The following is a 21,179-nucleotide window of genomic DNA, read 5'->3' on the forward strand; positions in this document are numbered from 1 at the left end:
AAGAGTCCAGTCCACTGTTTTCATATTCTCTTGACAGGTTATGACGCCAGTCAGTTTCTTTTTGCAGAAATTTCTTAAGTCCAATTGTTATCAGGTTCAGTTTTTAACTTGATCTAGTCATTGTTTGAGGCGTGTTTTGCGCATACTTCAATGTAAGGAAATTGCAACAATAGCCATTCATTCTGCTTTGATATCGATAATACTGAAGGATCGCAGGTGGTACCCCGGGTTATGTGGGAGGTGCTTTTCAGTTTCTCTCTGACTCCATCTGCTGGAGGGGAGGCATAACCCAGCAGTCTGGACTGATCCTTGGTACTACAGGAACGAAAATTAACAGGTAAGAACTAATTTTCCTGTGCATATGGACCAGTATCCATTAATATGTAACTTTTTGTTGGTTTATTCATTAAATTAACTTTCAGGGTTTACTGTATATCCTTCTTAATTTGCTTCTTGCACTTTTACTCCTTTTTGTAGAATTGCAGTATGGTAATAGATCTTACCAGTCAGATGACTGGTTTTGTACATGTTGTTGCTTTAAACAATAGTCCATGACATCACAAAGGCACTAACATAGCAAACGAATTGTTCCACTTTCACAATACTACCCATCAGCCAACCTTTTATATAACTCTACTGCATAGCTCTTTCTCCCTGAGTTTTATATTACAGTTTCTCTTCTATTGAATTTTTTTTAGCTCCTAACTCCTTTATTAACCCTGAACCAGGTCCATGTGACTCCTTGTTTCTAGTTATTAATGTTATTTTTAAACCAGCATGATGTACATACGAATGACTGTATATAAAAGACTTAAATAAAAAGAAGAGAAAGTGGCAGAAATATAAAAGGAAAACAAAATAAAGGAACAGACAAACTTCTAGTTAACCTTAATAAATCATAACAGAAAAGTAACTTAACATTTTTTAAAAAAACTTATATACCATTATAACCTATTGTAAACAAATGACATATAAAAATAAATATGAACTAGTTCACAGAAAGCATATTAAAAAATCTCTTCTGTCAATACCATGTTAAAAAACAAAAATAAATTATGAAAATACAAAAAATTAATATATAATCAAAAAACTAAATATAAAGTATGTAGCAAAACATTTTTATATACATCCACATATCACAGCATTACATGTTAAACAAGAAAACAATGTCCAAAATGTTTCATAAATGCATCTAGTTCAAGCTCTATAGTTTATACCATGTGGGTTAAAAGTATTAAACCGATCATTCCTTATCCCCAAGACCAATCTAGATTGATTGGGATATTCTTCCCTACCAGCAGATAAAGATAGAATAAAAGTCTTACTGTACTCTTAGTACAGATACTGTGCAACCTGCCGTTACTTAGTATTCTTTGTCTCCAATGGTAGGGGTGTCCATCCTGTGGTCAGACTTTTAGTGGAAGAAATTTGTCCCAGAAGTATTAGGTCCTTTTGGGGGCCATCCCTCCAGAGTAGGGTCGAGCAGGGAGTCTGACTTGTTTTTTTTTTTTTTGTGGGTACAGTCCGGGCACAGACGGAACCCCGACACCATGGCCGTGGAAAAAATTGAGCCGCGGTACGGTGACGGCCAGTAGGCCGCGAGGGCCAAACTCAACGGTAATAGAAGGAAAACGGGTAAAAACTTACCGGAGTACCACGGTCTGAAAAAAGTTAGAAGAGGGACCCCTGTGGGGCAAATTAACTTTTAGTAATTCTGAGAGGAAAATTCCTGTCAGGAATCTCTGCAGAGCTCCTTTACTGCGAGGCTACTGCTGTGTGGAAAAAAGAATACTGAAGGGGGACCCCTGCTGGCTGCAGGGTTAGTGCCCTGGCACTGAAGAGGGTTTGATAGCCGGTGGTACCAGTTCTCTCATTCCCTGACCTCTTCTCTCTGTTTTGGAACTCTCCTGTCCCTGAGAAGAATTCTTCAGCAGGAAAATATCCCCTTTTCTCACAGGACAAGCAGGATGGTAGTCCTCACATATGGGTGACATCACAGGATGGAGCCCAATCACGGAAAACGTCTGTCAAAGTTTCCAGAACTTTGACTGGCCCCTACTGGGCATGCCCAGCCTGGCACTAACCCTGCAGCCAGCAGGGGTCCCCCTTCAGTATTCTTTTTTCCGCGCATTGTTTATTGGAGCCTTAATAGATACCACACAGTCGAAAGCATTCCTCCCGCTGGACAGAATAACTACTCTCTGAAAGGTGGCAAACTAGATGTTGAGTATAACTCACACATTGGCCCACCGCAAACTAACATTTTTGAGTCATCTGGCAGCAGCTATTCATGTAGTCCCCTTAATGTGCTTACACATGAGTTGCTTCCAATTGGGACTGAGAACCCAATGAAACAATCTACAATCTCTGCACATCCAGATAAATGTGGTTGCGGAAATGGTACAAGAAATCTATTGGTAGTTACAGCTGGAAGTCTTCCACAGCAGTGCACCCTTAATGCTGTTACCCTAGTATCCTAGTAACTAATGCCGCCACCACCGATTGGGGAGCTCACCCTGGCCGGTACAAAATGCAGCAGCTCTGGTCCATTCAAGAAAGTTATTTATAAATCATTTTTCTAGAACTCAGAGTAATTTGATAAGTACTGCCTGCTTTTTGGCACATTCTCCAAGGGAAACATATAATGACCCAATTGGATACCCAGATGGCAGTGTTCTATATCAGCAAACAAGGAGGCATGGGATCTTGGATCCTTTGCCAGGAAGCATTTGGCAATGGGAAATTAGAACGGCCTCCCTGCAGATGATCTACCTGCCTGGAGTAGCCAACACTGTGGCAGACCGATTTTGCTGGATATTCTGCCCTCACAAATGGTCGCTGATTCAGTCCGTAGTCGACTACCCTTTCAGCTCTGAGGCAACCATGCATAGATCTTTTTGCAATGGAGGAAAACAGAAAATTGAGCCGGTTCTGTTCCACTTGACTCAGTCATTTGTCAGAAGCTCTGGACACATTCCTTGGAATGCAGGCCTGGTGTACGCTTTTCTACATATACTGCTCATGGCAAGGACTGTTCAGAACACACCGTTATCTTAATAGCACCAGCCTGGCCCAATCGTGGTATGCCTATATAGTATAGTTCTCCATCAAACCTCCCGTAAGGCTGGGAGACTGTTCTACCTTACTAACCCGAGAGGATGGCAGTTTATTGCACCCCTGTATTCCTGGCGTTCAGCCTGACAGCATGGATGTTGAGCACTCTGTCCCATCTTGTTTCTTTCCTCCTCTTGGCTAGAAAACCATCCATGAGATGCAATTATTCATTTAAATGCAAGCGTTATTCACAGTAGTGTCACACACATTGTACCTGTTCACTTGCAAACTTCACATTTTGTTATCAAATCTATATCACCTATCACAAGTTGGAAGTCCAGCTCGGCACCATTGCAGCCTACCTCATCTCTGAAAATGGAGTATCTTTTTCTATGCAACCTCTAGTCTTCAAATTCTTGAAGGGGCTTTTATGTTTATGCCCGCCAATCTAAAAAAAACATCAGTACCCTGGGATATTAATGTTGGGTTCACCTCGCTAATGAAAGCTCCCTTTGAACCTCTGGAAACTGTATCAGTGAAATACTTGTCTTGGAAAGTTCTCTTTCTATTGGCAGTCACCTCCACACACAGAATGAGCGAACTACAAGCTTTGGCTCATCACCACCCTTATTTGCAGTTTTTCCCCTTACAAAGTTTTATTTATTTATTTAGTAATTTTTTTAATATACTGCGGCACGTTAATAACATCACCTCGGTTTACAGTCAATAAGAATTCAGGTGTACATAAATATCAAGCATAAATTAAGAACCAATTAAGAACAATTAACCAATAAACTAATGATAAACATATTCCATAGTTCAAAGTGGTTCTTTGAACACATCCTAAGTATTTACCAATGGTAGTCTGCGTTTCGCTTGAATCTGTCAATAACTCTACCTTCTACCTGAAGCCTCATGCACATGAAAAACAAGAGGCTGTTTCATATATTGGATTGCAGAAGAGCTCTTGCCTACTACAAACATAGAATGCAGTCCCACAGACACTAACCTCAACTGTTCGTCTACTACGACCCAAACAAGTTGGACACACCTATAGCAAAGAGGATGCTTTATGAACTGGATAACAGTTGCATCCAGCACTGCTACACAAAAGCTGAATTTGATCTCACAGCTCCGGTCAAAGCCTATCGAGTTTGAACAGCAGCTTCCTCTATTGCACACTTGGAGGAACCCATTGAGGACATCTGAAAAGCAGTGACCTGGCTGGCTGTCAACACACTTATTTCCCACTATTGCCTAAACCAGCGGTTCTCAACCGGTGTGTTGCCAAGCACCGGCAGGTGTGTCGCAGCTCCCGGTGTCCCACTGCCCCACTTGTGCTTCCCTTCTCCCCAGGGAAGTGGCTGAAGGAGTGGAGAGATCTGTGTGCCGCCGCCGGGACCGAAGAATGGAGAGACGCTGCGCACCACTGCTGGAGGCCAAGCCGGCGGCAGCCAAAGAGTGGAGAGACCTGTGCGCCGCCGCTGGCAGGGGCCAAAGAATGGAGAGATGCGTGCCGCCGGCGGTGGCTGAAGAGTGGAGAGACCCTGTGCACCGCCGGAGGCCAGGCTGGTGGCGGCTGGAGAGACGTTGCATGCCGCCAGAGGTGGCTGATAAGCGGAGGCCAGACTTATTGGGCCAAACAATGAGAAGAGGCTCCATCTGAGCTTGTGTGTGTGGTAGAATGGGTGCCTGGGTGCGTGAGTAAGAGCTTGTGTGTGGTTGTAAGTGACAGAGTATATGTTTCATTCATTTAATAAAATGTATTAATCGCCTATCACTGTAAGGCCTAGGCAATGTACAAATTATACATACATAATAAAAGCAAACAAACAAGATACATAAACATACATATTGGTTTCATAGAAACTAACTAGCAAAATATTGTTCAGGACATAAAGGCACATTCTCTAAAGGAGAAATCACATAAAGTCTCATCTAATGTTCACTTTATCAGGCTCATTCACACTATACAACTAAATGTTGTACACACGGTTGAACAGGAATTCCTTAAAGGACATTTTAAACTTTTTGTCATCTTCAAGAGATCGAAGGTCAAACGGAATAAGGTTCCATTGAGTAGGCGCCGCTAAGGAAAAAGAAGTCTCCCTAGTACTAAATAAATGTGCTATACGCACAGAAGGAACCTTAAGCAAATTCAATTGTGAAGACCTAAGTGTTCTCACAGGTTTATGAATCCGAAGTAACGCATTAAACCAAAAATCAGAAGCTGAAATACGGAGCTTAAATACTATCATTCCTATCTTACTAAATGTGAACTTGTATGTAAGTGATAGCATGTGTGATTGAAAGAGAGACTGGTCAGAGGTGATGTGTTTCTGTGTGGGAGAGACAGACTGGTCAGGGAGGTGACTGGTGTATGTATGAGGAAGAGATACTAGTTAGGGAGGTTACTGGTCTGTGTGAGACAGAGACTGGTTGTGGGCTGTGAGGACAGAGCTTCAGCAGCCACTGCTGCTTCTGGTGAGTGCTATTGGCCTGCAAGGGAAAGGAGTAGGAGAGTTGCTGGAGAGGGTAAGTAAAAGTGGCTTTTTAAGTTTTTGTCTTGATTGACTGCCATTTTAATTATTGGGTATATGTGATGTGTCTGCTGTTTTGACATATTTTATTGATATTTGGACAATTTTTAATTTTATGAGTTTTTAATTGTTGGATGATGTTCAGCTGTTTTGTAACATTTATTAGTATAGTTTTACAATTATTTCTAAGTGAGTGTCTGTCTAAAGCAGCTTGGCTTGCTCTGTTTTCCTAATAGGAGGTGTATTAGTGGCCTGGTTAAATATTTGTAGTGGTAAATTACTGTCTTTTCATAAGGAGGGGTATTGTGCCTGCCAGTAAAGAGAGTTTGTTTTGCTTTTACTGAGATGTCATCAGAACCAGAATATCTTTCTTTCTTTTTTTTTTTTGTATGGTGAGTTGTATTGGTAATGCCCTAGTTCTGCTCTGCACCCATTTTTGGGGGTCGAGGGGGTTCCTGAGGATGCAGAATGTATATTTACATTTTTCCCCATGACGGTCACATGTTCAGTGTTGTCACCATGTGAGAACTATCTGTCAGGTGTGTCCCGGCCAAAAAAAGGTTGAGAACCACTGGCCTAAACAACTTGGTTTCTACGGACAGTGTGGTGGAGCAAGTGGAATTGTCACGTAGTCTGCTCTCAATGGTGGAGTCCGTGTTGCTTTATTGATATGCTGCGCTGGAACCCTCAGCTTGGGACTCCCCACAGATCATGGTTAATACAGCCATGCTTATTGACAGAAAAAAGCAAGATTGCTTACCATAAACAGTGTTTTCCTTTAAATAGCAAGATTAATTTAACCACGAGATAAACACTCCTCCCTGGATAGCAGACTCTCTATTCTATTAGCTTTGAAAATAGACTGAGGAGACTGAGGCAGTGCCTGTGAAGGAACTCCTATACATGCTCAGAGTTCAAAACTCTACTAGCTTGGAGAGACAGATCCATTCAGTGCCAGCTGTTGACCTCACCCTCAGATTATGGCTAATTCATCCTTCTATCTAAGTAAAACACTTGCTTTTTTTTTTTTTTTTAAACACTTGATGGTTTCCTTCTCCTCTTGTCTTTCCAACTCAGTTGAACCTGACTCCTACTGGTACTGTGACACCATGAGCTGCTGTTAACAGGTAACTGGAGTTTTGTGTAACCCAGTCATCCGTAATGGTCCTCTGGCGAGAAGGAATGAATTAGTGCTCTCTAGACCCTAACTCGTGTATCCTTAGCCAGCAGGTGGTGTGATGAATGGCTGGACTCTCCTGGTGGCTGTGATTACCATGTTCCCAGCTCCCCAACAAGTCTGAGCAGAAGCCAGGCTAGGAATTCCTAGGTATCCCATTCAGCATTGCATAGCACTGCTGCTGAGTAATTGGGCCATAGTTTTTAGTCTTTGAATCAAATCCCATTGGAATATTATGCCTGAATTAAATGCATTTTTTTTACTTGCCTATGAAGAGAAGGATTTTGATTTTGTTACTCATGACTTAAAGAAACTCCTCATTCATGACCGAGGAGAAAAAATATTTGACTTCTACTTGATACCAATTATTGACTCTAATTCATAGTGAGTAAAATAGAAATGTAATTTTCTTGGTTATATTATACTGTTTATGTTTTGTACCTTACATGTCCTATGCAGTTTTTATTTATTTATTTTAGTTTTTTCTATACCGGCATTCGTGAGAGTGTCACATCATGCCGGTTTACAATAAACAGGGGAATGATGAAAGGTATAGAGAACGAAGTAAATAACAGGTGCTGAACCAAAAAACAGTTACAATAAAACAGGAATAAGTACAACTTGGGGCAGAGAAGTGATATGAAAATTAACATAATATATTAATCCAACTTTGACAAGGTACATTTACAAAGATTTGACGAGGTACATTAACAGGAGATTATGGTAATTGCTAGGTATTGTCCATTTGAACTAATTGTAGGATTTATTACGTGAGGGTAGTGATAGGAAGTATTGGGTTTTCTGCATATGGGTAGTTATTGGAAGATGGTTGGAGGTGAGTTATGGTTTAATCCGAGTCTGGGAAGGCTTTTTTGAATAGCCACGTTTTGAGTCTTTTCCTGAAAGTTGGGAGGCAAGGTTCCTGCCGTAGCTCCGGTGGGATGGAGTTCCAGAGAGGAGGTCCTGCTGTGGAGAAGGCCCTGTCTCTGAAGGTTATATGAAGGGTGGTTTTGGAGTGAGGTACCTGAAGAGATTCCTTATAGTACTCTCTTATAGGTCTGGAGGATGTGTGTTTTTTGAAAGGGATTTGAAGGTTGAGCGGAGAGATTTGTTGGATAGCTTTGTATATTGTGGTGATGGACTTGTATAATATTCTATAATGAATCGGCAGCCAGTGAAGGTCTTTGAGGATCGGGGAGATGTGCTCTCTTCTCCTTGTATTTGTAAGTATTCTGGCTACCGTGTTTTGCACCATCTGAAGAGGTTTGGTATGCGATGATGGGAGACCTAATAATAAAGCGTTGCAATAGTCTAACTTAGAGAAGATTATTGCTTGTAAGATTGTCCTGTAGTCATGGTTGTGGAACAGTGGTTTTATTCTTTTTAGGACGTGCAGTTTATAAAAGCAGTCCTTGGTGGTTTGGTTTATAAACGCTTTTAGGTTTAGCTGATTATCAATGATCGCTCCCAGATCTCTCACTTGGGCTGTTTGTAGGTTTGCTGAAAGGTTTGTGGGGATGTAGCTGTTCTCCGTGGATATGAGAAGGAGTTCCGTTTTTGAGGAATTTAGGATTAAATTCAGACTGGAGAGGTAGATGACAGTTGGTAGATGACAGGATTTAATGATTTAAGGGATGCTCATATATTTTTCTGATGCTCAAAAAAAAAAAATGTTTAAAATATGTAGTGCCTCTTGAATAAATGAAAAATACATGAATTGATTATAATATATTTAGTTCTACATATCTAAAAATAATATATATGTGTGTGTATGTATAAATATATATACATGTGTATATTTAAAAGCATGTTCCGGGTGAATTTGAGGTATAAGGCTTTCATTGCAACAGAGGTTAATGCACACCTGAAATATGCTGTGCTTTATAAGATGTTCTGGGATCAAAAAAAAGTGCCCAGGGTTTTTTCTTTCAAATAAGTCCACATAATCTCATTTTAATATGAAATGTTAAACTGAATAGAAGCTAATGAAGCAATGCCACACAATATGTTAGTGCAATTGCTGCTTTGATATTGTTTAAAGCCTCCTGATTCTCTGCATCAAAATATTTGGTGTTTGGTTGCATGCTATTTGCCAATTCAGTGATTGATTTTTACCTTTCATTTGCTTGGATAATTAACATGTTGTAAGTACCCTTGATACCACAAATTGAGGCACTAATTTCTTGGGTTTAACTTGACCAATTTCCTTATGGAATTGGAAAGTATGCACAGAACACTCTGGGTAGTTATTTAATTTTTTGTTTGTTTGTTTACAGGGGAGGAAGTTGCCCTTTATTGTGCCAAATACCTTCCAGATGTTATCAAGGAACAAAAAGCTTACAAAGAAGGAAAATTGCAAAAGGTAAAAACTGTCCCTCTAGCCCTTGAACTGGAAAGATTGGTTCTCTGCTGCCATCTGCTCGCATGCATGGTGATGGTAGAGGAGACTATATGGCTAATACTGGAATTGCATAAGAACATAAGAAATTGCCATGCTGGGTCCATAAAGGGTCCATAAAGCCCAGCATCCTGTGTCCAACAGAGGCCAAACCAAGCCACAAGAACCTGGCAATTACCCAAACACTAAGAAGATCCCATGCTACTGATGCAATTAATAGCAGTGGCTATTCCCTAAGTAAACTTGATTAATAGCAGTTAATGGACTTCTCCTCCAAGAACTTATCCAAACCTTTTTTGAACCCAGCTACACTAACTGCACCAACCACATCCTCTGGCAACAAATTCCAGAGCTTTATTGTGATTTGAGTGAAAAAGAATTTTCTCCAATTAGTCTTAAATGTGCTACTTGCTAACTTCATGGAATGCCCCGTAGTTCTTCTATTATTCGAAAGTGTAAATAACAGATTCACATCTACTCGTTCAAGACCTCTCATGATCTTAAAGACCTCTATCATATCCCCCCTCAGCCGTCTCTTCTCCAAGCTGAACAGCCCCAACCTCTTCAGCCTTTCCTCATAGGGGAGCTGTTCCATCCCCTTTATCATTTTGGTTGCCCTTCTCTGTACTTTCTCCATCGCAGCTATATCTTTTTTGAGATGCGGCAACCAGAATTGTACACAGTATTCCAGGTGCAGTCTCACCATGGAGAGATATAGAAGCATTATGTCATTTTCTGTTTCATTAACCATTCCCTTCCTAATAATTCCTAACATTGTTTGCTTTTTTGACTGCTGCAGCACACTGAGCCGACGATTTTAAAGTATTATCCACTTTGATGCCTAGATCTTTTTCCTTGGTGGTATCTCCTAATCGTGTAACTACAGCAAGGGTTATTTTTCCCTATATGCAACACCTTGCACTTGTCCACATTAAATGTCATCTGCCATTTGGATGCCCAATCTTCCTGTCTTGCAAGGTCCTCCTGTAATGTATCACAATCCGCTTGTGATTTAACTACTCTGAATAATTTTGTATCATCCGCAAATTTGATAACCTCACTCGTTGTATTCCTTTCCAGATCATTTATATATATATATATATATATATATATATATATATATATATATATATATTGAAAAGCACTGGTCCAACTACAGATCCCTGAGGCACTCCACTGTTTACCCTTTTCCACTGAGAAAATTTACCATTTAATTCTACTCTGTTTCCTGTCTTTTAACCAGTTTATAATCCACGATAGGACATCGCCTCTTATCCCATGACTTTTTAGTTTTCTTAGAAGCCTCTCATGAGGGACTTTGTCAAACGCCTTCTGAAAATCCAAATACACTACATCTACCGCTTCACCTTTTTTTCCACATGTTTATTAACCCCTTCAAAAAAAGAAGCAGATTTGTTAGGCAAGACTTCCCTTGATTAAATCCATGTTTGACTGTGTTCCATTAAACCATGTCTTTCTATATGCTCAACAATTTTGATCTTGAGAATAATTTCCACTATTTTTCCCGGCACTGAAGTCAGGCTCACTGGACTATAGTTACCCGGATCGCCCCTGGAGCCTTTTTAAAATATTGGGGTTACATTGGCCACCCTCTAGTCTTCAGGTACAATGGATGATTTTAATGATAGGTTACAAATTTTAACTAATAGATCAGAAATTTCATTTTTGAGTTCCTTCAGTACCCTAGGATGCATATCATCCGGTCCAGGTGATTTGCTACTCTTTAGTTTGTCAATCTGGCCTACTACATCTTCTAGGTTCACAGTGGTTTCGTTCAGTTCGTCTGACTCAACACCCCTGAAAACAATCTCCGGAACTGGTATCTCTTCAACATCCTCATTAGTAAACACAGAAGCAAAGAATTCATTTAGTCTTTCTGCAATGGTCTTATCTTCCCTAAGAGCCCCTTTAATCCCTCTGTCATCTAATGGTCCAATCGACTCCCTCACAGGTTTCTTGCTTCGGATATATTTTAAAAAGTTTTTATTATGAGTTTTTGCCTCCATGGCCAACTTCAATTCAAATTCTCTCTTCACCTGTCTTATCATTTTTTTACACTTAACTTGACAATGCTTATGTTTTATCCTATCTTCTGCCGAAGGATCCTTCTTCCAGTTTTTGAAGGATTTTTTTTGGCATCTGATTAAGGGAAGTAATTCAAGAAAAGTACACACTAAGGTCATTTCTCTTTTGTGTAAATATAGTTCCCTATTCGTACAAGGATCAGTCCAGAGAAGTGGGTTTTGTATCCCTACCAGCAGGTGGAGTCAGAACAATTAGAACTTTGGGCACTGCTACATAACGAGAGTGCCACCTGCAGTCCCTCAGTACTTCTCTGTCTCCAGCAGCTGGAAGACAGGCACCTGCAGTCTTAGTTAATTTTTCAGTTTAGTTAGATTTTTTTCTCCGGGTTTTTTTCTTCAGGATTGCTTCCTGAGGTGTTAGGCACCTTCGTGGGCCATCGCTCAGTCGAAACCGGACATCCGGGGGGTTGGTTACCTGCGTTTGAGTTTCGTCCGTCACCACTCGGAGTGTGAAGACCAGGGGCTCCTGGTTACTCATCTCCGTGGCTGCTCCCCCAAAGCTGCTCCTTCGACACACTCTGCTCTACAGGACTCAGTTTAAAAAAAAGAGTAAAATTGAGTGAGGCTTCCTCTGTGGTTTTGAGCTGAGGTAAGGAGTCGGGTTGGTGTTTGGCAGCCCTTTGGCCCCCTTTCCCTCTACTCCCGGGGCTTCGGGTTGCTCTGAAGGGGCGGGGTAAGTGTTTTCTTCACCGGACAATTTTTAGCGTGGCTCACCGCGCTCGGCAGCACGACCCGTTGCAACGGGCCTGTCGGCATTTTTTTCTATTTTTTCCGTTCCTCCCCTCAGCTCCTGGGCCGCGTGGCTGCACGGCTTTTTTTCAAGGGGCCCTCGCTTTCTCTCCGCGCTCTGTCAGGCGTGTGGGCACGAAGGCAGAATTTAGTTTTGTTTTTTCCCTCCCTTATCCTTCCTAGGGATGGAGAGTTTGGGCCCTGAGCCTTTCCCCCGGGACGGGGGGGGGGGGGGTCTTCATGCCGAGGCTCAAGGGAGGAGGGATCCCCCTCCAGTCTTAGCCCTTGTGGTGGAGGACAGCACTGGTGGACTGGGTGAACTGGTTCCTCAGGATCCCATTCTGGCAGATGGAGACACGGAGGGGTTTTCGCCGGAGTTTGTCTTGTTAATGCACCAGGCTTTCCTGGCTAGAAAGCAGGCGGGCTTCAGGAGGCAAATTCAGTCAGTGGGTCTTTCTGAGCCGTCGTTCAAGAAGGGGCGACTCAAGGAACAGCAGGCCCGTGGGGGAATTGATGGTCCTCAGGGGCCGCAGACCCCTCCCCCACCCTCCGGAGTTCCGGATCCGGGTTCGGCTCAGGTTCCGGATTTGGTTCCTGATCTTGGGGGCCCTGATCAAGATGCTACAGATGATGATGATTTGCCACCCACAGAAGGGTATGATCCCAGCTTGTTCCGCCTTTTTAAGCGGGAGGAACTATGACCCCGTATTCCCCAGGTGTTGGAAGTTCTGGGGCTTAAGATCTCTCAGGAAGAATCAGATAGTGATGTGGTTAATCCGGTTCTTGACGGAATATGGGGGCCCACTTCGTCCTTTCCACTGCCTAAAAAGGTTCGCAAGCTGGTGACCCGCGAGTGGGACGCATCAGACGCGGGGCTCATGGTGGGCAGAGCTATGGCCAAACTCTATCCTCTTTCAACAGATGTTTTGGATCTTCTGAAAATTCCGAAGGTGGATGCGGCGGTTTCGGCTGTGACAAAGACCACCACTATTCCGGTAGCGGGTGCTGCCGCTTTAAAAGATATGCAGGACCGTAAGCTGGAGATACAGTTGAAGCGAGTCTTTGAAGTGGCTGCATTGAGTCTTCGGGCCACGATCTGCACCATCCTCATGCAGAGGGCATGTTTGTGCTGGGTTCAGGCCTCTAACACCACTACAGGAGCTGGCAGTGGGTGCCGCCTTGGAGGGCGCTAGTTTGGAGGCGGGCATTGCATATGTAGCAGATGCGCTTTACGACCTAGTGCGAACTTCAGCGTGCAGCATGGTTTCTGTAGTGACTGCGCGCCGCCTGCTGTGGCTGCGCAATCTGTCAGTGGATTTGTCTTCAAAATCTCAGTTGTATAACCTTCCGTTTAAGGGTAAGCTCCTGTTCGGTGAGGAACTGGAGCAGTTGGTAAAGCTACTCAGAGAATCTAAGGGGCATAAGTTGCCGGAAGATAAAAGGCCCACCAGAAAGGTGTTTCCTTCACGACCGCGTTTTCGGGATTCACGCCGATTTCGTTCTGGCAGGTATTCCTTGCCTTCCACGTCTAAGCAGACCTCAAGAAGGCAATAGTCCTTTTGAGGGGGCGTCCCCCCAGCCGGGATTCTGGACACCTCGGGACAGGATGTAGTAAACCCTCTCAATGAAGCCACAAGTCCCCATTCCGTTGTTGAAGCTGTCGGGGGGCAGATTGTCCAGCTTTTACATGGAATGGGCAAGGATCTCCTCAGACCATTGGGTCCTAGAGGTGATCAGAGAAGGCTACACTCTAGTTTTCACGTCCCGTGCAGGAGGTGTTCGTGGAGTCCCGCGTGGCGCCTGATCCAGCTACAGGCCATTGTCCCAATTCCAGAGGCAGAAGAGGATCGGGGGACGTTACTCGGTTTACTTTGTGGTTCCCAAAAAGGAGGGCACGTTTCGTCCCATCCTAGACCTACAGAAGGTAAACTGTTGTCTCCGAATCTCTCGTTTTCACATGGAAACCCTGTGGACGGTACTGGCTGCTGTTCGGGCGGGAGAGTTCCTTGCGTCCCTGGATCTTATGGAGGCTTATCTGCATATTCTGATATGGCTATGTCACCAGAGGTTTCTACGCTTCAAGGTCTTGGGACAGCACTTCCAGTTTCAGGCCCTTCCATTTGGTCTGGCGACAGCTCCTTGAACTTTCACAAAAGTCATGGTGGTGGTAGCAGCCTTCCTTCGCAAGCAGGGGATCCTGGTCCATTCATACCTGGACGACTGGCTGATTCACGCCAAGACCAGGGAGGACTGTGAAAGATCCATTCGCATGGTGATGTTCACCTTGAGATCCCTCGGATGGGTCATCAATCTTCAGAAGAGTCACCTGGAACCCACCCAAGAGCTGACCTATTTGGGAGCCCATTTCGATACCTCGCGAGGCAGAGTCTTTCTGGCGTCGGACCGGGTAGCCAGGTTGCAGAGCCAGAATCAGGCGCTTCTTCTCAGTCAAACACCCACTGTGTGGCATCATCTGCAAGTGCTGGGATCAATGGCGTCCACCTTAGACTTGGTTCCGTGGGCGTTCGCCCACTTGCGTCCACTACAGCGTGTGCTGTTGTCACGGTTGAGTCCGGTGTCGGAGCAGTTCCACCTACCCTTGTCTCTGCTTCCAGAGTCCAAAGCCAGTCTGTCATGGTGGCTTTCGAGTGACAATCTGGAGAAGGGGGTGGATTTGAACCCACCGAATTGGTGACTGATGGTCTTCACCGATGCAAGTCTGTCAGGTTGGGGAGCTGTGTGCGACACCAGATCCGCCCAAGGGCTTTGGTCTCCAACAAGGGCTCGTGGTCCATCCATCGTCTTGAGACAAGAGCGGTACGTCTTGCCCTACAAGCGTTTCTACCCTGGATTCAGGGACGCATGGTTCGAGTATTCTCAGACAATATGACTACTGTGGCCTACATCAACCGACAGGGCGGGACGAGAGGTACCGCGGTGGCGCTCGAAGCACATCTTCTGTTTGCTTGGGCGGAGCATCATCTCGGGGGAATTGCCGCGTTGCACGTCGCAGGCGTGGACAACGTGGAGGTGGATTTTCTCAGCAGGCGACAACTCGACCCGGGAGAGTGGGAACTGTCTCCTGAAGCATGGAACCGCATTTGTGCCAGATTGGGGGGGGGTTCCCCCACAGTTGGATCTGATGGCAATGCGGAAGAATGCAAAGACAGAACGCTTCTTCAGCAGTCGAAAAGAACAAGGCTCAGTCGGTCTCGACGCTCTGGTGTGCCCCTGGCCAACGGGGATTCTGTTGTATGCCTTTTCCCCCTGGCCTCTCATCGGTCAGCTTCTCCGTCGCATAGAACTCCACCCCGGAAGGGTGATGCTAGTGACTCCAGAGTGGCCAATGCCGCCCATGGTTCGCGGATCTCATTCACCTCTACTTCGTCAAGGTCCCATCTTTTCGGATCGGGAGGATTGTTTCTCGCGGCTTGGCTTTTGAGAGGCGACGTTTACGATTGAGTGGTTATTCTGAACAAGTTATTTCCACTCTATTGCAGGCAAGACGTCCGTCCACTTCCCTGGCCTATGTGAGAGTATGGATGCTCTTTGAGACCTGGTGTTATCAGCGCTTTTGCGATCCTTTAACGGTCGAAGTCTCACTGGTACTGTATTTTCTGCAACAGGGGCTCAAGAAGGGTTTGGAGTTCAATTCTCTTCGGGTCCAGGGTAGCGGCCTTGGGAGCCTTGCGGGTAAAGTTTGCCGGTGGTTCGCTTGCGGCACACCCTGACATTGTTCGATTTCTCAAGGGGGTCAAACATTTACGACCTCCCGTCCGTGCAGTGTGTCCGGATTGGAGTTTAAATCTTGTATTGGGTGTGCTTTGTGGCGTTCCTTTTGAACCTCTACGCACTGCTTCCCTGAAAGATCTAACCTTGAAGACTGTTCTTGGTGGCCATTTGCTCGGCGCGTTGGATTTCTGAATTGCAGGCACTGTCGTGCCGTGATCCTTTTTTGCGGATTCACGATGATAGGGTGACTTTACGCACGGTTCCTTCCTTTGTTCCGAAGGTGGTTTCGGCCTTTCATGTTAATCACACAGTGGAGCTACCAGGGTTCCCGCAGGGTTCCAGGGGGTCGCCTCAGGACAAGGATCTTCTTCTTTTGGATGTGCGTCGGGGCGAAGTGGGGAACTCTATGCCCCCAGACCTGCGCACTGAAACATCTACACCCAAATTCAAAAAAAAACTAAAAACCTGGCTATTCTTACAGGCCTACCCTTCCCTCAACAACCATCTTCCTGATGACCCTCTAAGCTGTATATAATGCATTCCCTGTATCACCCTTTACAATGTGCTCCTGTTGACGTTTTCTCACAATAACCTTCTCCCCGATGACCTTGTGAGCTGTTTACAGTGTTCTCCATGTATTATCCCCACAATGTGCTCCTTGTATTATCTTTACAATGTGCTCCTGTCGACTTTTCCCTCTTCCGCCCCCGGTTGAAGAACCGTCGTTCCCTGTAAATAGTTACCCAGTTTCCATATGTTCATGTTTTTCTCTTGTATGCATCGTTTACTGTTCTGTGTAATGGCACTGCCAAAAAGTTCTATGTAATGACACTGCCAAAAAGTTTTAAGTTATCTGTAAACCGACACGATGTGCAAACGGTTGTCGGTATATAAAAACCTATAAATAAATAAATCTAAAGGTTACCAATGACTTCAAATGCTCCGATCATTTGTTCATTCTTTTCAGGGGTGCAAAGAAAGGGGACAAGGCGTCTAAAGCAACCATTTCTCGATGGATTAAAGAGACTATTACTTCAGCATACTTGGTCCGTGGCCGCCAAGTGCCTTTGGGTCTCCGAGCTCATTCCACCAGGGCTCAGGCTACTTCCTGGGCGGAGTGTCAGTTGCTATCACCTCGAGATCTGCCAGCGGTGTGGTCCTCTTAGCACACATTTACTAAGCATTATCGCTTGGACGTTAAGGCCTCTGAAGAGGCGTCCTTCGATGTAAGTGTTCTACACGCGGGTCTTTCAGGTTCCCGCCCAGTGTAGGGTGGCTTGGGTACATCCCACTTCTCTGGACTGATCCTTGTACGTATAGGGGAAAAGAAAATTGGTTCTTACCTGCTGATTTTCGTTCCTATAGTTCCAAGGATCAGTCCAGAGGTCCACCCCTTACTTCAGTTACCAAAAGACTATGTTGGCTACAATTTGCTTAGTTTTTCATACAGCTCCTTTTTTCCAGATTACGATTGTTGGAGCAGTTTTTTTCTAATGGTTTATTTACTCATGTTTCCTTGGGGCGAAGTGGGGGACAGTGGTTTTTGGTAGCCCCTTCGCCCGTTAGTATTGGTTGTTTGGCTTGGGTACAGGTCAATACTGAGGGACTGCAGGTGGCACTCTCGTTATGTAGCAGTGCCCAAAGTTCTAATTGTTCTCTGACTCCACCTGCTGGTAGGGATACACAACCCACTTCTCTGGACTGATCCTTGGAACTATAGGAACGAAAATTAGCAGGTAAGAACCAATTTTCTTATTCCGGTTTCAATATATCTCATAAGAGATTCAATCAATTTTGAGCTACTATATACATTTAAAAGAGAATGGAAAATAACTTATCCAGTGGTCTTAACTTTAAAACAGTATTTCCAAGAAGCATATCCATAAAATTCAAAACTCTTCTCTTGAAACTTCTTTTCCCACCAATTTCTGTTTTTAATGTTAGATTCCAGGGGAAGAGTGATTCTAGACAGCTTTGCTAATTTCTTGTGCTGTTATAACTATTTTCCTTGTTTGTATACGGTCTTTCTTATATGTGCAGTTCAATCACGGTCTTTGATACGTGCAGTTCAGTCATTGTGGCAGTTTAGTCAATAGATATTCAAACTATAATTGAGCATTAGAAGCACCTCTATGAAGTAGGAATACTGAAGCAATATCTGGCAGTCACATTTAAATTGGAACCTCAAAAGTTGTACTAAAAAGTATGGGAATGTGCATGTGCAATTTTTGGGGTTTTTTCTCAGTATGTTCTTGCTTTATTGCTCTTGATTCGGTAGTTTGTAATTCTGTTTTGTGTAGATAAAATAGATTTTTATGCATGTAAAATATTTGTATGCATAAACTACCAAAATTAATGAAAATTAATGCACATCGTTCTAAAGTGTTTGGTTTTCTACTAAATGTAAGAAAAATAATGAAAATTGCCAGTTACTTGACCAGTGTGTTGGAAGATTACTGTGTTCATCAAGTACATCCATAATTGAGTATGGTGGGGGCATTGCTACTGTAAACGATTACTGTGGCACCGTATTGAGACATCTTTGCAGTACTAAGTGCAAGGTGTTGACCTTCATGAAAGGTATTTAAAGTTCTTGTATTCTGTTGGGACATTATCCCGATAATGTGTTATGTTTATGGTTTAGGCTTTGGAAGATGCTTTTCTAGCCATTGATGACAAGCTGACCACAGAAGAAGTAATTAAAGAGCTTTCTCAGATCGCAGGACGGCCTATAAATGATCATGAGGATGAAAAAGAGAATGTAGCAGATGAAGATGATGGTGAGAGAGAACCTCTTGAAATTTATTTTTGAAAGCCAACTAGCTTTTTAACTGCCAAGTATTTAACACAAAAAAAATTAGTTTGAATATTAGAAACACAGAAACGATGGCATATAAAGTCCATTCCTCCTCATCCAGTCAGACCAGTCCAGACAAATGCGATATGTTCACCAACCAGCAAATGGAGACAGAGATGAAAAGGTTCGCTGTTTCCATCCCTTATAGATATTCATGCTGACCTCAGCCAGTATTCTTTGTCTCCAACAGATGGTAGACAAACATCCTGTGCTGTGGACTAAGACTGTTAGTCTGGGTGAAGAGAAATATTTGGTGGGCAGTTCCTGATATGAAAGACAGGTTTCTTCCTCCCTCAGTGGAACATAGCCCAGGATTAGTGGAGGATTCCTTTAGGTAGGCAGCTCCAGAGGTGAAAGCTGAGGCTCCCTTCCACAGCTGAGCACAGCCGCAGTGAGGAGGGCTCCCAATTGGTTTCTACTTGGTTTCCCTCCCCTCCCTTTGTTCTCCCCCATTCCTTTCCTTTTGTTCCCTCACCCTCCTCTTTGGGTAGACTAGTGGCTCCTAAAAAAAAAAAAAAAAATTCACAATAGCTTTGTGTAGGCTGCAATAAAGTTTAAACAAAAAAAAAAAGCAGCATAAAAATGCGGATCCTGGGGAGGCAGTGGCATTTTGGAGCAGAGAGCTCACTTGAAATTGGTCAGTCAGTATTTTTTGCTCTTCGATGGAGGAGTCTGGATGAGATTTTCTGCTGCTGCTTCTCTTCTGCCCAACCTTGGTGCTGACTTTGCTGCAGTAGTGTAAGATGGCAGCTGCTGAGCATAGGAAAAAGCTCTGCTCTCCAGCTGATGTGGGACATTAAAACATCTCCCTGGGTGCTTTTAAGTTGGTCTGTCTCTATTGGAGGCTTGTGGAGTCGAGTTGCATCAGATCAGGCTCGGGGGGGAGCAGCTCTGCATCAGTGGGATGGGCTGATCTATTGGTTCCCACCAAGGAATTGGGCACCACGGTGAGAACGGCAGTCATTTTTTTAGAGTACGGAGGCCTGATAAGTCTGTTTCCTCTGTGGAACAGTCGAGTCAGCCTTGATGGTAGAGTTTGAACGCCTTTGCTTTGTTCCTTTTCCGATGAAGGTTTTTTTCTTTGGCATGGCCTTTCTATTTAAGCATTGATAAGGTACAGGTACAGCGCTCCTAACTTTGGGTTGGAAGTTCATTCCTGAGATCTGCACTGGATTTTTGTTCCTCCTTTTGGGAGTTCATTAAGGCCGGATAGGGATCCAGAAGGAGGAAGGGATATGATGTGGATTGGTTCCAGTTTCACAATCCACTTCTGGATTCTAATGGCTCAGGAGGAAAAAGAAATGGAGAGCAGGATGTTAATGTTTCTCTTTCTGGCAGGTTCAGGGCTCCCATCCTGTGGCCTCACCAGGAGGGCACAAACCACAGAGTTCTGACTGAGGGGCATATCTAGCACTCCCAGCTGCAGTGAAGTCATCCTGTGGCCTCACTAACAGAGCATAAGACCCTAGTGGGCGGGCCTAGTTTCAACCCCTGCAGATTGCTTTTTTGAGCTGTCAGGGGTACGCATGGAAAAAAAAAAGTGGCCCAGAATAGAGAGAAACCAAATAGAAGATGAGTTCCTCTGGTTCAAGAATGTCCCTGGTGGGGCTCAGTAGAATTTCAGGAGTGGAGGAGAACTCCCTTTAGAAGGGAGGATAGTATTGCCGCCATCCTTGTCTTCCACAGGGAAGAATTCTCTGTGTCTGAATATTACTGAGAATAAGAAAGGGGGCCCATCTTACTCAGTGGAAGACCTCATTATGATTAGTATTGTAGAATCTGCACAACCTTTTCCTCTTGGTAAGACTTTGAAGGATCTAATTTAATCTGGAGTGAGAACCTTTTGAAGTTCCTGTAAAGGGAGGACTCTTACTAGCCATATTATTCCCCTTGCTTCTGCAGGAAGAGACAGCTGCTATAAATTGCAGCCTGCAGCAGTATGATTAGGGCTAGTGCAGCATACCCAGTAAGAGTGCGTGATTCCACTTGGAGCCTGGAGCAGCATATTGGGCGGATACTTGAGTTGACTTGGTAGAGTTTCTGCCAAGGCTATAGCTGCCATAGTGGCACTACAAGGCTTCTCAGGTTGTGTGGTTGGGCAGCAGATTCAATAAACTACAAAAACACACATATCCAACTCTCAAACTATATGCTTCTCTCATTCATACTCATCAATACTCGTTCTATAATTTAAAAAATCCCTCTATTCAATGACCTACTCAGTGACCACAAACCAGATTTCATTGCAGTTACAGAAACCTGGCTCAAAAACACTGATTCCATTCTAATAAACCAATTATCCAACCAAGATTACAACACCTCTTCAATCCCCAGAAAAAATAAAAAAAGGAGGTGGCTTAATGTTTATATCTAAAAAAAAAAAAAAAAAAAAAAGCCTGCAACTAACACTTCACCCATCTAACATTCCTCCACCATTGGAAATTGCTTTATATGACTCACCAAAACTACAAATATGCCTCATTTACTATCCTCCAGGAGCACTCGATAAAAACTGCTCACCTCTAATTGAATATATTATGAACAACATCTCCCTCAACAAACCCATAATCATACCTGGTGACTTCAA

The 21,179-nt window shown here is 43.8% G+C and overlaps 1 protein-coding gene across 1 annotated transcript in view; it reads left to right on the top strand.

Moving 5' to 3' along the window:
- The window catches only part of PPM1G (protein phosphatase, Mg2+/Mn2+ dependent 1G), a 130,202-nt gene that overhangs the window by 39,150 nt on the left and 69,873 nt on the right, over nt 1-21,179 (top strand). The window contains exons 3-4 of the mRNA XM_029596345.1: nt 9,048-9,133; nt 18,380-18,515. Of these exons, the coding sequence (XP_029452205.1) occupies nt 9,048-9,133; nt 18,380-18,515 (222 nt within the window). The remainder of the gene's footprint in view (nt 1-9,047; nt 9,134-18,379; nt 18,516-21,179) is intronic.

Source organism: Rhinatrema bivittatum, chromosome 3 (assembly GCF_901001135.1).
Source record: "Rhinatrema bivittatum chromosome 3, aRhiBiv1.1, whole genome shotgun sequence".
Classification (NCBI taxonomy): domain Eukaryota; kingdom Metazoa; phylum Chordata; class Amphibia; order Gymnophiona; family Rhinatrematidae; genus Rhinatrema; species Rhinatrema bivittatum.